Raw genomic sequence first — 13,259 nt, 5'->3', positions numbered from 1 at the left:
ACACTGTTAAAGTGGACAGCTGAAGCTGAATGAGATTTTGCTTTTCAGTAGACCCCTACAAAAAGCCTTTTAATGAAGATAAATGCCACCAGGCTTGGCAGGTATGTGGAGGGAGTTTTTCTTAGCTTGTGCTCAGCCCTGCATAACAGTGAAGCCCAATATTCGCAACCTCTGTCATCCAGTGGTAATACAGCCCCTCACTAGGTAGAAGTTTAGAAAAATACATTGAGATAAGGCTTTAATATCTCTGCAAACTGGCGGCGTTGCTCTGTTGCACACCAATAACTGTTACTGCTCAGGTGGTGGGTGTGAAGTTGGGTCCGTAGTCCTGACAGTCCTTCAGTCAGCACCATAAGGGGGTCCATGTCCTGATCTTTTTGTGTTTGTCTTTTATGCCATTGCAGTTATCAGTCCTCCTCCTGTTGCAAGATCTGTTTCATACAGTGCAAGTCCTTCGTCTCTGGAGCAACCCAACAGTGGGAATATGAGTCCTGCTTGCAAAGTTTCTTCTGCCCTTGATCCAAACCTAGGTAACAAAGAGGGAGACTTGCTTTTTGGCTTCTGTTGATGTTATCAGTCGTTGCAGTATATGGTGACCATTGCCTTCATTCTGCAGTAGCGGCCTTGAGGTGTTTTTGCTAAAAGACATGCACACACATATTTTTGGCCTGCTATGGTAATGCTTAACTAGCAGAAATAGCAACTGTATTTGAAAAAAAAAAAATTAGCTTGTTTAAGTTAAATTAAAACGGGGAAGGGTGTGCTGGTGTCAAAGTTGTTGAAAAATGCTTTACTTGGAGTACATGTATTATTTAAATGAAACATTTTTTCATGTCTCATAAAGAGAGTAGAAGGGGCCATTGCATTTATTTTTTTTTAATCTTTCAAGGTACTGAAATTGCATACGTTTGAGCAATAAGAAAAAGCACAAACACACCAACTAGGTTAAATGTAAAACCTGAATGAGGTCAGGTTGAAAAAAAATAAACTGGGGGAGAAATTGTTGAATGCATAAATTCTCCTAATAAATCCTTTTCAAACACCTCAGGATTAATGAGCCTGTCAAGAGACTTCATAGGTCAGAGAGATGATCACGAGCTTATGTAAAGTAAGTCCTCAAGGAAGTAGAAAAAGCTAAAGGAATTCTTAGCCTTGGTGTTTGCTACAAAGGAACTTAAGGTGGCTCCAAAATTGCAGCTTTCTTTGCGGGATAAGCTGGGAAACTGTCTTAAAAGTGGGAATGAGCAGATTTTTTTTTTTTTTTTTTTATTAAAGATCAGCAAAATCAGTAGTAAGTAGACACTAGAAAGATTACATTTTTTTGAGAGTTTGAAAAGATACATGGAAATGACAAACTAATTAAGTTGTGCAGCTGAGTTGTCATCAGAATTGCCCTTGGCAGTACAGAACTGAAACACCACAGATGCAAAAGTAGTTTTTAAAGGGGTTTAAGAGAATTCAGGAAGCTGTCAATTGTAAGTTTCCTATTTCAGACAATTAGAAGAAACAATAATAAACTGATTAAAAATGGAATGAATAAATGTGTGTAACGTGATGCATGGAAATTCAATGTGCCTTTTATAGAACTCACAACTTGAACATATCAGTAAAGGAATTGATGAGCTTTTGGAAAGAGTTTTGTGAACCTGGATTTCCAAAAAGCTTTTGACAAATTGCTTCAAAAAATTTTCTTTTAAAAAAATAAATGAATCCTTTGGGAAATAAGAGGGAAAGTCTGTTCACGTATGAACAACTGATTAAAAAGTAAGAAATAAAGAATAGGGATAAAAGTTTCCACAAGGAAGGGAGGTTAAGAATAAAATGATGTTGTTAAGAAAACAATTGTACTGCTTGAAAGTCTGAAAAGGGGAATGAACGGTTTGATCCTCATATATTTAGAGCACTATAGCTGTTGGAAAATAATGCCATATGTGTAAAAGTGTGGGCATAGTGGGCCCTGAACTACCTGGTTGTTTCAGAAAGAAGATCTTAAAGCCATTGTGGATTTTCTTTACAGGGAAAAAACCCACCAAACCAACAAAACCAAGCTGACTTATCTGACTGCTAAGTGCTGATCACAAAGGCAAAATTCTGCTTCCTGGCTCTGACCTTTGGCAGATCCTTAGGGAAAAAATACAGGAACAAGTTAACCATGGAGTGGTATTCCTGTTTGTGTGCTTTTGGATAAATCCTGAGCTAGCAGCAGGCTCTATCAGTATTATTGTACCTCTGCTAGTCCTTGGTGGCCTTTATAATGAATGTAACTATTTGCTTTTGCTATATTACGTGTTGGTCCACAGTTAGTAGTTATATTTTGATTTGGAAACTTTATATGGATTTTCTAAGTCAAATACATATGTCATGTCAGACTATACTTACTGCTTGGTTTATGAAAAGGGTGAAAGAAATCTATAATTGATACTTAATTCCAGTGAATCCCAAAATGGAATTTCATGTTATCCAGAAGTATGCACTATAATTTGTGTATTGAGAATTGACTGTCCAAGACAGCAGCACAGAGGTTCGCTGCAGAGGATGTTGAAGCAAAAAGGAAAACCAAATAGTTTCACTGTGAATTTACAGAGGTATAGGAGGAGAGGTATGTTCATCCTGCTTCATGCTAATATCCCAGCGCAAAGACAAAATTACAGCAGTGACAAGTATTGTTCGTATTTCATTTATTTCTCTTTCTCCCTTTCTATAGGGATTTCCATTTTTTTCACCCGAAACTTGGTGTACAAACTAAAGAATATAACAGAAGTGCTAGTCTGTGACAGTTCAGTTGTTTCTAATTTATCCTGGGTTTGTTTTATAGGGGAAAAGAGAAAAAATAATGAACCCTATTCTCTGGAGGATTCCAAAAGACCAAGGGTTGTAGGAGATATTCCTATTGAGTTAATCAATGAAGTCATGTCAACAATTACAGATCCTGCAGCAATGCTGGGGCCAGAGGTGAGAAATGCATAGATGTATTGTTGCATATGGTCTGTTTGTAAATGGTCTGTTTTTAATAATGTTCCACATAGACAGAGTATGATAAGCTAAGAGTCCACAAAACTTATCATGCTGTCAGTTAGAAAAATAGAACTTTTCAAAGAGTATGATTGTGAGAAAAAATGATGAAATGAATCACTAACATAAAGAATAGTTCTACATTTTTTTAATGCATTGCATACTGTCTGTAAAGAGACTTGGAAACTAGTGGTAGTAAAAAAAGTAGATCTCAGGTTATTTTGCAAGGTACTTCTGTTATAGAACAGTTCCAAAGTATGCTTTTTATTGTTAATCATAGATGTAGCTCATAAGACAATGTAAACGGGATTCAAATATTGCAGCAGAATGAAAGGTCCAAAGTTAAAACATTTGTCTAGTGCAGAAGGGCTGATCTGAATTGTTATTTGCTTTGTCTTGCACAGTTGCTCTTTTTTCTCTGCTGGAAGAGAAAAACAAACAGAATTTCAGAATTGTGTCATTTACAGAACTGCACACTTTATTTTTTTTTTTGGCTGGCTTTTCCTCCTTCTGTTCCCTTCGCCAGGCTATGTTTTGCCAGCAGCTCTTGTTTGCCAAGGTTTAGCTAGAGGCTGCTGAAGATTTGGAACAACCTACTTTTCTTACTCAAACTATATACTGTGACTGATGTCTCTGCATATTACAAATGCTGTGCCAGTCTGGCTGTTGGGTCTGGCAGTGACTAGAAACTCAACAGCCAAACTCTGATCTGGAAAGTAAACCGTATGTGCATTCAGAGATGTTTTGGCATTGTAAAATGATCCTGAAAAAAAAAGTTAAATAGTCTGTATTAATTTCATCTCCATTCAAATATATGAATGCAATTGCTAGATATGTAACATCAAAACCAGTAGGAATTAAAATGTTCTTTTTAGGATTTTATGATAGTGGCATAGATAGTGGAAAACACTACTAAAATTAAAAAAATATTACTTTGCCTGCAGTGCCATTAAAATAAATGATTTTCAGTATGCATAGGTGAAATCTCTACTTTTGTCAAGCTGGCTGGACTAAAGAAAATATGAAGACTTAGTGGCATAGGCTTCAACTGGATGAGTGCTGTCCCCTAAGAGATGTTGGAACTTGTTGAGTCATAACCATCTCTGTTGTTACCTAATCTTTAGAAAAGAAGTTTGAATAAGCCTTTTTTAGTCTGTAGTGTAGACTTGCATCCAGCTTATTTGACAGTGTTACTTCTGCTAAAAGAAGATAATCATTGTCAGCTCTATTTTTGTAAAAAGATGGCTTGGAAAAAAGAGGGGGTTTTGTTTGTTTGTTCCTTAAGGCTGTTCCCTCAGAGGATGTGAAATCTCCCAAATGTGATTTTGTTCCTCTCTTGTGCGGCACAGACCAACTTCCTCTCAGCACACTCAGCCCGGGATGAGGCAGCAAGGCTGGAGGAGCGCAGAGGGGTGATAGAATTCCACGTGGTTGGCAATTCCCTGAACCAGAAGCCCAACAAGAAGATCATGATGTGGCTGGTTGGTTTGCAGAACGTATTCTCCCATCAACTGCCTCGCATGCCGAAGGAGTACATCACACGCTTGGTCTTTGATCCGTGAGTACCTCTGGAGAGGGGTTTGGCCAGCAAGATGAAGAGATCCTGGTGTTGGTTGCAGGCAGTGGTATAGGAATGGGCCAGCCAAGGTGGTGTGGAGTGCAGCTCTGCACATGTTACTCTTTTCCCATCTTTTCAAGCCCCCATAACTCCTGGCCAATCTAATTGGATTGTACCCAAATACTATCTTGGTGGCTCTGTTAATGACAAGTGGCTTCTGGTTTGTGGGACTGTGGTGGGTTGACCCTGGCTGGATGCCAGGTGCTTACCAAAGCCACTCTGTCACTCCTCTTCCTCAACTGGACAGGGGGGAGAAGAATACAGTGAAAGGCTCGTGGGTCAAGATAACGACAGGGAGAGATCATTCACTGATTACCGTCATGGGCAAAACAGAGTTGACTTGGGGAAAATTAATTTAATTTCTTACCAGTCAAATCATAGTAGGACAATGAGAAAATAAAACCTAAATCTTAAAACACCTTCCCCCCACCCCTACCTTATTCCTGAGTTTAACTTTACTCACAATTTTCTCTACCTCCTCCTCTCCAGCGGTGCAGGGAACAGGGAATGGGAGTTGTAGTCAGTTCATCACACGTTGTCTCTGCCAGTCATTTCTTCTCGGGGGGAGGACTCCTCACACTCTTCCCCTGCTCCAGCGCAGGTCCCTTCCACAGGGTGCAGTCCTTCAGGAGCAGACTGCTCCAGTCTGGGTCCCCCATGAGGTTACAAGTCCTGCCAGCAAACCTGCTCCAGTGTGGGCTCCTCTCTCCACGGGTCACAGGTCCTGCCAGGAGCCTGCTCCAGCGTGGGCTTTCCACGGGGCCACAGCTTTCTTTGGGCACCCACTTGCTCTGGCATGGGGTCCAGGTGGAGATCTGTTCCACCATTAACCTCCCCAGGCTGCAGGTGGGGATCTGCTCCACCGTGGACCTCCCTGGGCTGCAGGTGGGGATCTGCTCCACCATGGACCTCCCTGGGCTGCAGGGCACAGCCTGCCTCCCCATGGGCTTCACCATGGGCTGTAGGGGAACCTCTGCTCTGGCACCTGCAGCATCTCCTCCTCCTCCTTCACTCATCTTGGTGTCTGCAGAGTTGTTTCTCTCACACATTCTCACTCCTCTCTCTGCTGCAGTTGCCCCACTGCCCAACAACTTTTCCCCCTTTTTAAATATATTACCCCAGAGGCACTGCCACCATGGCTGCTGGGCTCGGCCTTGGCCAGCGGTGGGCCCCTCTTGGAGCCGGCTGGCATTGGCTCTGTCAGACATGGGGGAAGCTTCTGGAAGCTTCTCACAGGAGCCACCCCTGTAGCCCCTCCCGCTACCAAAACCTTACCATGCAAACCCAATACAGTGATGTGGGCCTGTGGGGAAGGCTCCTACCTATCCTGTACTTTCTAATGTTAGAACTGAAAGTGCGAAAGTAATTATGGTGCTTATTAGTGGTTTCAAGGCCCATACTAACTTGTAGACTGCTCCATCCTCTGTATGTGGAGATCGTGAACCAAATGGCAGCAGAGACTGAAATTTTTCAATGAGAAGAACCAGTGGGATTTATGAAGAACATCAGCATTCAAGTCAGCATGGGAGAAATCACTCCTCATCCAAGCACATTGGTTTTCTTTTTATCAGTGCAAGTTTCCTATCTTGCTTTGGGTGCAACTCTACACTGCAGGCACTTGAAAAGGGATGCACTGGTTGTAGCAGCATCCACAGGTTGCACATGATCCTCCACCTACACTAGTGTCCTGAGTTGTACCTCAGCTGTTCAAGCATGAAGGGAGGTTCTTCTCAGAAGTGTCAGTTTTTCCACCGTAGTGTGTCCTGCAGTCTGCTTCCTTTCATCCTGTATGTTCTCCTAGAATTTCTGCCTCTGAATGACCCATGCCCAATGACAGCCTGGCGGTTTGCTCTACTGACTGCAGCACTCCACAGTGGAGGATGCCTGTGGGTTTGTTGTTGTGTGTCAGCAGAGACCCTGAGGAGCTCTGACTGAACTGATCGCAGCCAACTATGCAGCCTGGTTTGTGGAAGAGCCTTCCTCCACCACCAGTGATATCGGCCTCTGTCACTGTGCTTGGTATTACAGCTGCAGCAGTTATGAAAACATTTCTGGAACTATTTCCTCTGCTTTTAGGTTCACTGACATTCCTCAGCAATACTCTTGGTGCCAGCAAATGCTGCTGCCGCTGGGTCTGTGCCATCGCTGAAGCACAAACAGCCCAGTGCTGGGGACTGTTGGACAAAACTTTGGTCTCCAGCCACAGGAGACTGATCTTGGGGTCTTCTCCTGGGTTCTTCAGAGGGGAACAGCACTTCTCTTGTGAGGGCCAGCACCAGTCAGAACTTTTACCTCTCCTATGCGGGGGTAAGCACTGCTCGGTTGGGAGGGTGAGGCAGCACCAGGATCTTGTCTGAGTTGAGGAGCCCTAGCAGTATTGTGATCTTAAGCAGAGACTACCGGTTGAAGAAGCCAGGTTCCTTCATAACCAAACAGCAAAGCAAAATTCTGAAGTAGTGGTGTTGAGTCATGGCCTTCTCCCATATTTCTTATTGGGAAAGACTCTTCTGGTAGGCTGAGAGGAACTGATGGTAGTTTAAGTGCTCTTCAGTGTAGTTATTTGGGGAGTGGTCTGTGCTTGAGAAAGAGGTATGAATATTGCTATAGCAAGAAAATGCCATCCTTTATGTTCCTGAGGCAGTTGACCTAAAGGGATCTAAGCACATCGCCTGGACAGATGAGTACCACAACATCTGCTGTGAATCTCCAGGGACAAACACTGGAGACCCACGCTGAGTAGAGGATACACACAAACCTACGTCAAGTGTGAGATAGAGTCCAACAGTCCTGTTCCCAAATTTCTTTCACCTTACTTGTTATCACCTTTAATGTTCTTATTTCTGAAATGGCCATCCTTACTGAATGTTGTTGCTCAAACAGCTCAAACATGAGTAAACAAAATCAAAAGCTCAAGATACTACATTGCTGCTGTCATTCCACAAATAAAAAGCACCAAAATAAAGTACAAGAAAAAGAATAATATATAAGATGTATAAAACTTCCTTCAGTGGTGGCATATAAAATATAATTATTCTTCAGACTACCTTTTTTGTGGGGCTCACTTTTGGTACTAACCACTCCCCCCCAAAAGTTATCCTCTGTAAATTTACTGTAGTGTTTATACAATTTATATGATACAATGTATTGAATAATCTACAGAACCGGTACAGTGTAAATCTATCCAGACCTTGAGGATTACACTAATTCCTAATTCTTGAGACAAGAGTTCAGTTCACCTTGTTATGTCTTTCCTGGCAGTCAATGTAAGAGCAACAGAAATGGATATTTATTCTGGTCTTGGTTCCACTAGGAGTGGGTGATTAGAAATAAGAAATATAAATTATTGCTTTATCAGCTGCGTTTGAAACTGATATCTTAGCTATAGAGAGTGTATGCAAGGAAACAGGAATCCTGTAGAAAGGACTTGCTGTTCTGTAACTCCATTAATTTCTAATTTAGGCAGGGTAAAATTGTCCTGAGAACTGCACAGTGGCATAACTGTCAGCAGTAGATTCGGTGAAAGCAAGACAACTCTTATTTATTGGGTATTACCCTAGTATCTAGGAGTACTTGGCGAGGCCAGGACCTTGCTGCATGAATGACGAATTTTATGGTAAATTCAAAGCATGATGTTAAAATAGCAACTCTCCTGCAGACACAAGCAGCTAACTTAACAGAGGCATATACAATTGCATTAGCATCATGGAAAGAAGTGAATCAAGTTTCTGAAAAAAAGAAGGTAATGGCACTTTATGTACTATGTACATGAATTAAAGTGACTGTTATTTTTGTCTACTCAGGAAACACAAGACCCTTGCATTAATAAAAGATGGTCGTGTTATCGGTGGTATCTGCTTCCGCATGTTCCCCTCCCAAGGATTTACGGAGATTGTTTTCTGTGCTGTGACTTCCAATGAGCAAGTCAAGGTAAAATAATTCTCTACTAGAGTTTATTAAATGTATTTGAGTCCCATTCTGCATACACTGCATGTGCTCCTAATTTTGTTAGTTACATTGAACATATTGCTGGGTTGCCAAACAGAGTTTGAAAGATACAGTGATTCTGAATTCACAAAACCAAAACAATGTGCAGATTTAGAATAATCAGTGTAATAGTAGCATTACTTTTAATTAATTAATTAAATAAAATACTTATCAACACAACCGTAGTGGCCAGTAGTCTCCCATTTTTGGACTATTCACTCCTTTGTCTCCAGTAATTGCCTCTCTGTGTAGTGTAACACCTTGTGATTGACTGAAATAAGTATTGCTTGTGTGTGACAGTAACTTGGATTCAATCACTTTATGGCATTACATTACTTTAATCAAAATGAGATATATCAAAAAAGATGACTTATAGTTTTATGTCTCAAAATAAGCACATGTTCTATTCTATACACTCTTTTTTGAGATAATTTCACAAAATGTTCTCCGTGTGTTGAGAATTAATGGCAGTTGAAAGAATATAGAGCACTATGAATACAGGAGATTCCTCCCACTTTCCCAGGGACTACAGGTAGATTTAACTATGACCATCTGATACAGGATTTTGCCTTTAGATGGTGCTGTAGCTTTATGTTTTTCAGCTGGAACTTAGAGCTGAGATGTGGGTAATTCAGAGTCTGTAGCAGTTGAACATGCAGAAATTGTGTGCCCTGTTTTGAAGGGAGGAGCTCTGGGTGTGGAAGGGTAACACAGTGGGATTGAAAGCCTGTGACAACTGTCAGTACTTAGGTTATATTTGATTTTATTAAACTCTGATGTCGGAGAGGAACATTCCCCTGCACTTAGCAGTGGCCTGTCATAAAAGTATCCAAAGTGTTTTAGCAAATGTGAACAATAACAGAATATGCTTAAGTTATATCTGTTCTAAGCTTGACTAATTCATAAAAGATGTTTTCATTCTACAAAAGGAACTAACTGCAGTGTGGAAATTAGTCTGTCAAAGATGTGTTGTGATTCATTAGGAATGGTATTCCAGAATATAACAGAGCGAATAAATCTGATCCATCAGAGTGCCTCCTAGGTTGCATATGCACACATAATGCATGATTTTTGCTGTTACCCTCTTGGTGCCTTGGTATATCAGTTGGCTATTTATGAAAATTTGCCTTCCCATATTCCTATCTGAGTAAGGTGACCCCTACCAGCAGGTAACTGAGAAAAGCTTAGTGTTCACACATAAGTGAACTGTCTACTCTTTGGAAAAATTACAAAATTATTTTAAATTTTACTGTACATGGCTTAGTTTCCTTTTAGGATTGTTAAACTTTGGCAAGTGTTTATGAGAATTAATAAATCTTGTGAAGGTTATAAAAATAATAGGTCAGGAGAAAATGTTTGAAGTAATTGTCATCATAATTGCTAAAATTTCTTTGAGACATGAAGTTGACGTTTTTTCTCAGAGATTAGATATTTTAGAATTACTGGAATGACTTGCAACATTTCAGATGTAAATAAAATATCGGTCTATCATACACTGTTAATTTTACCCTTCTGATGAGAGAGGAAATGAGGAGCTTGGCTAGCTTATGTACTGCCGGCTTGCATTTTTCGTTAAAAGTTTTGGTTCAGAGTTTTTGTCCTCTTCAAAGAATTTGTGCACTCAAATTTGCAATTAGAATGTCTCTTCATTATCCTGAGCACTTCTGAGTTCTAAGAAGTGCTGTACCACTTAACATGTCATCAGTTCGTAGAATCAAAGAACGGTTTGGGTTGTAAAGGACCTTAAAGCTCACCCAGTCCCACCCCCCCTGCCCCGGGCAGGGCCCCTTCCCCCAGCCCAGGGGGCTCCCAGCCCCGTCCAACCTGGCCTGGAACCCTTCCAGGGAGGGGGCACCCACAGCTGCTCTGGGCACCCTGGGCCAGCGCCTCACCCCCCGCACAGGGAACAATTTCTGCCTTAGATCTAACCTAAATCTGTCCTCTTTCAGTTTAAAACCATTACCCCTCATCATATCCCTACACCCCCTGACCCAGAGTCCCTCCCCCCCTCTCCTGCCCCCCCTTTAAGCCCTGGGAGGCCACTCTCAGGGTCCCCCCGGAGCCTTCTCTTCTCCAGGCTGAACCCCCCCAACTCTCTCAGCCCGGCCCCCCAGGGGAGCTGCTCCAGCCCCCCCAGCATCTTCGTGGCCTTCTCTGGTCAAACCCCTTCTCTGGATTTGATGCCATGCATGATATGTGCCACTTTAACAAGTAAACATACATCCTCAAATTCAGAAGTACTTATTTTTACACATATGAGGCCTTAATTTTGAATATGAGGTCTGAATACGAGATGCTTCAAACACTAGCTGCAAAGGAAGAACTAATGCACAGATTTTGTTCTTGCATTAGTAGGATTTTAAAGAAAATGTGTCACTACTAAATTTTTTGTATTGAGCTTCAGCACTTACCTAACTTGCTTTTATCTGGCTATTTCCATATTTGGGACTATTAAATTGTGAATTAAATCAGAAGTATGTATTTTCTAATTTATTTTTCTGGCTTACATACATAACTAAAAATTTCCCCAGTTTTCAAGAACAGAGTACCCAGAATGATTCCATGTATATTTCTGTAAGTGTCCAGTTAGTCTCCATGATGTTAAAATTGGAACATATGCATGAACAACACATTATTATGGGCACTCCTGCCTGTTTTACATTTCTTCATCCCTCAGCAGAAGGGGAAGACTACAGCTTACTTGGAAATGTGAATAAATGGAACCTTTTGTTAAATTTGGTGTTGAATGAAAATGGAAATTATTCCTGTGTGCAGTCAGAAGGCATAGCTATTTATTTGATTGGACTCAATAATTTTCTGCTGCTTATTATGGTAATAGCTGTTTCACTATTCCCTTTTATTCCCTATGATAAATTCAGGTTATAAATCCTCTGAGGCAGAGGCTGTTTCTGCTGCAGGTGCACAAAACACAGTAAAACAGAGATCTTGTCTTAGAATGGGTTCCTCTAGAAGGAGTCATTTTGCTATTCCTACTGCTTTGAAGTTTTGAGGTGATATGGTTAAGAAAGGATGCCCTATTATTACAATATATGTAGTTTTGTTATTGGTGAAATATGTGACTATTAATACTTGATATTTCACTTAAAAATAAAAAAATAATGTGTACACCTTGAATTACAACTTCCAGGACAATGTACCTCTTTAGAGCTGTGCTTTACCCCTAGAGAGAGTCTAGGTTTTGGTCTCTTTCAGATTGAAAGTGAATCAGATGCTAGAAACTGTGATATATTCTATTCCCTAATGGGTCACAAAGATTACCCTTACAAGAAAGAAAACATTTTGATCTTGAGTATGTCTCACCAAGTAAATTATGAAAAAGTCTTTAAAACAGGATCTAGAGGAAAGGCTGCATTTTGAAAAACAGTCTGTAATAGCCCTTGGTCCACAGCTTAAAATATGTGCAGTCCCCAAAGGCTTTGTAATGGCTTTTACCTCATACATTTCACACAGGGTTATGGGACTCACCTAATGAACCATCTGAAGGAGTACCACATCAAACACAACATTCTCAACTTCCTCACGTATGCGGATGAATATGCCATTGGCTACTTCAAAAAACAAGTAAGTCAATGTAAGAAATTACTTGGTGCATGAAGTTAACATCTAGCAGTGATGAACGAAACAAGTAGGCATGACAAAGTAGTTGGATAAAATGCATAGTGAAATTTTATGTGTATATTTTTTCCTCTGCAAAATATGCTGTGTTCATTTTGTGTAATGTATTGGCTTATAATGCATTTTACTCTGATGGAACCATCTGAATATAGGTGTATGGTATAGCCTATAATATGTCATGTCTAAAAACCAGTTGAATATGGCTTGGCTGCTGCTTCACTCAATCAGTTCCTTCAATGATTCTATCAGAAGTGTAAAGAAGGACCATACCTGTGGCAGACTAGAACCTACCTGACCTGTGCCCACAGCTCCTCTTGATTGGAAGCATGAGGTTCAAGTTCAGGAAAGATTGTGATGTCTGATGTGTCAAATAGATTTGATAGATTAAACAGGTGTCAGCTATCTGGTCAGACAATTCTAAGAGATGTACAGTAGTAGGATTCAGGGTGACGGACGCAAGTTGGATCATGGGAAACTGCAACTAGATAGAAGGAAATTTTTTTTTTTCTCCTCCTGACCTAAGGGTGGTGAAATAATGGAAAAATGTTGCCCGGAGAGCTTGTGGAATCTCTGTCCTTGGCAGTCTTCAAAGACTAGACATGACCTTGAGCAACCAGATCAGATGAAACCTGCTCTGAGCAGGGCTGGGGCTAGATGACCTTCTTAAGCCCCTTCCAACCTCAGCTGTTCTATGATTCTGTATATAAAACTGATACAATTCATTCTTCACACATTCAAAGTTAATAAAAGCTGGGCTTGTGATACAGCTGTCAGATCTGTGCAGACAGACCCTTTTCATGCCTGAAATGTCTCTTCCCCAATTTGAAGGTGCTCAGTCTCCATGTAAGTCTGAAGCCTTTGATGGTAAATTGTGAGGCAGAAATCCTGGTCGGATTTCCAATTTTTACTGAGGTTTCATAGATGTCACTGTAACAGAAGAATAAAATGCAGACAAAGTGAGAGTCCTACACTAGGTTTTATTGTCTTGGCTAATTCTTTTGTGAGTTTG

General features: G+C 40.8%; 1 protein-coding gene across 4 annotated transcripts in view; it reads left to right on the top strand.

Annotated features, from left to right (window-relative positions):
• Window positions 1-13,259, top strand: part of KAT2B (lysine acetyltransferase 2B) — a 47,904-nt gene that overhangs the window by 24,787 nt on the left and 9,858 nt on the right. For all 4 annotated transcript variants that reach the window (XM_033008515.2, XM_042801690.1, XM_042801692.1 and 1 more), the window contains exons 8-12: window positions 405-530; window positions 2,816-2,952; window positions 4,362-4,570; window positions 8,431-8,557; window positions 12,086-12,196. In XM_033008515.2, coding sequence (XP_032864406.2) covers window positions 405-530; window positions 2,816-2,952; window positions 4,362-4,570; window positions 8,431-8,557; window positions 12,086-12,196 — 710 coding nt within the window. The remainder of the gene's footprint in view (window positions 1-404; window positions 531-2,815; window positions 2,953-4,361; window positions 4,571-8,430; window positions 8,558-12,085; window positions 12,197-13,259) is intronic.

Source organism: Tyto alba, unplaced genomic scaffold (genome assembly GCF_018691265.1).
Source record: "Tyto alba isolate M040663 unplaced genomic scaffold, T.alba_DEE_v4.0 Super-Scaffold_38, whole genome shotgun sequence".
Lineage (NCBI taxonomy): Eukaryota > Metazoa > Chordata > Aves > Strigiformes > Tytonidae > Tyto > Tyto alba.
The sequence above is the reverse complement of the archived record's forward strand: the minus strand, read 5'-3'. Positions and strand labels throughout refer to the sequence as shown.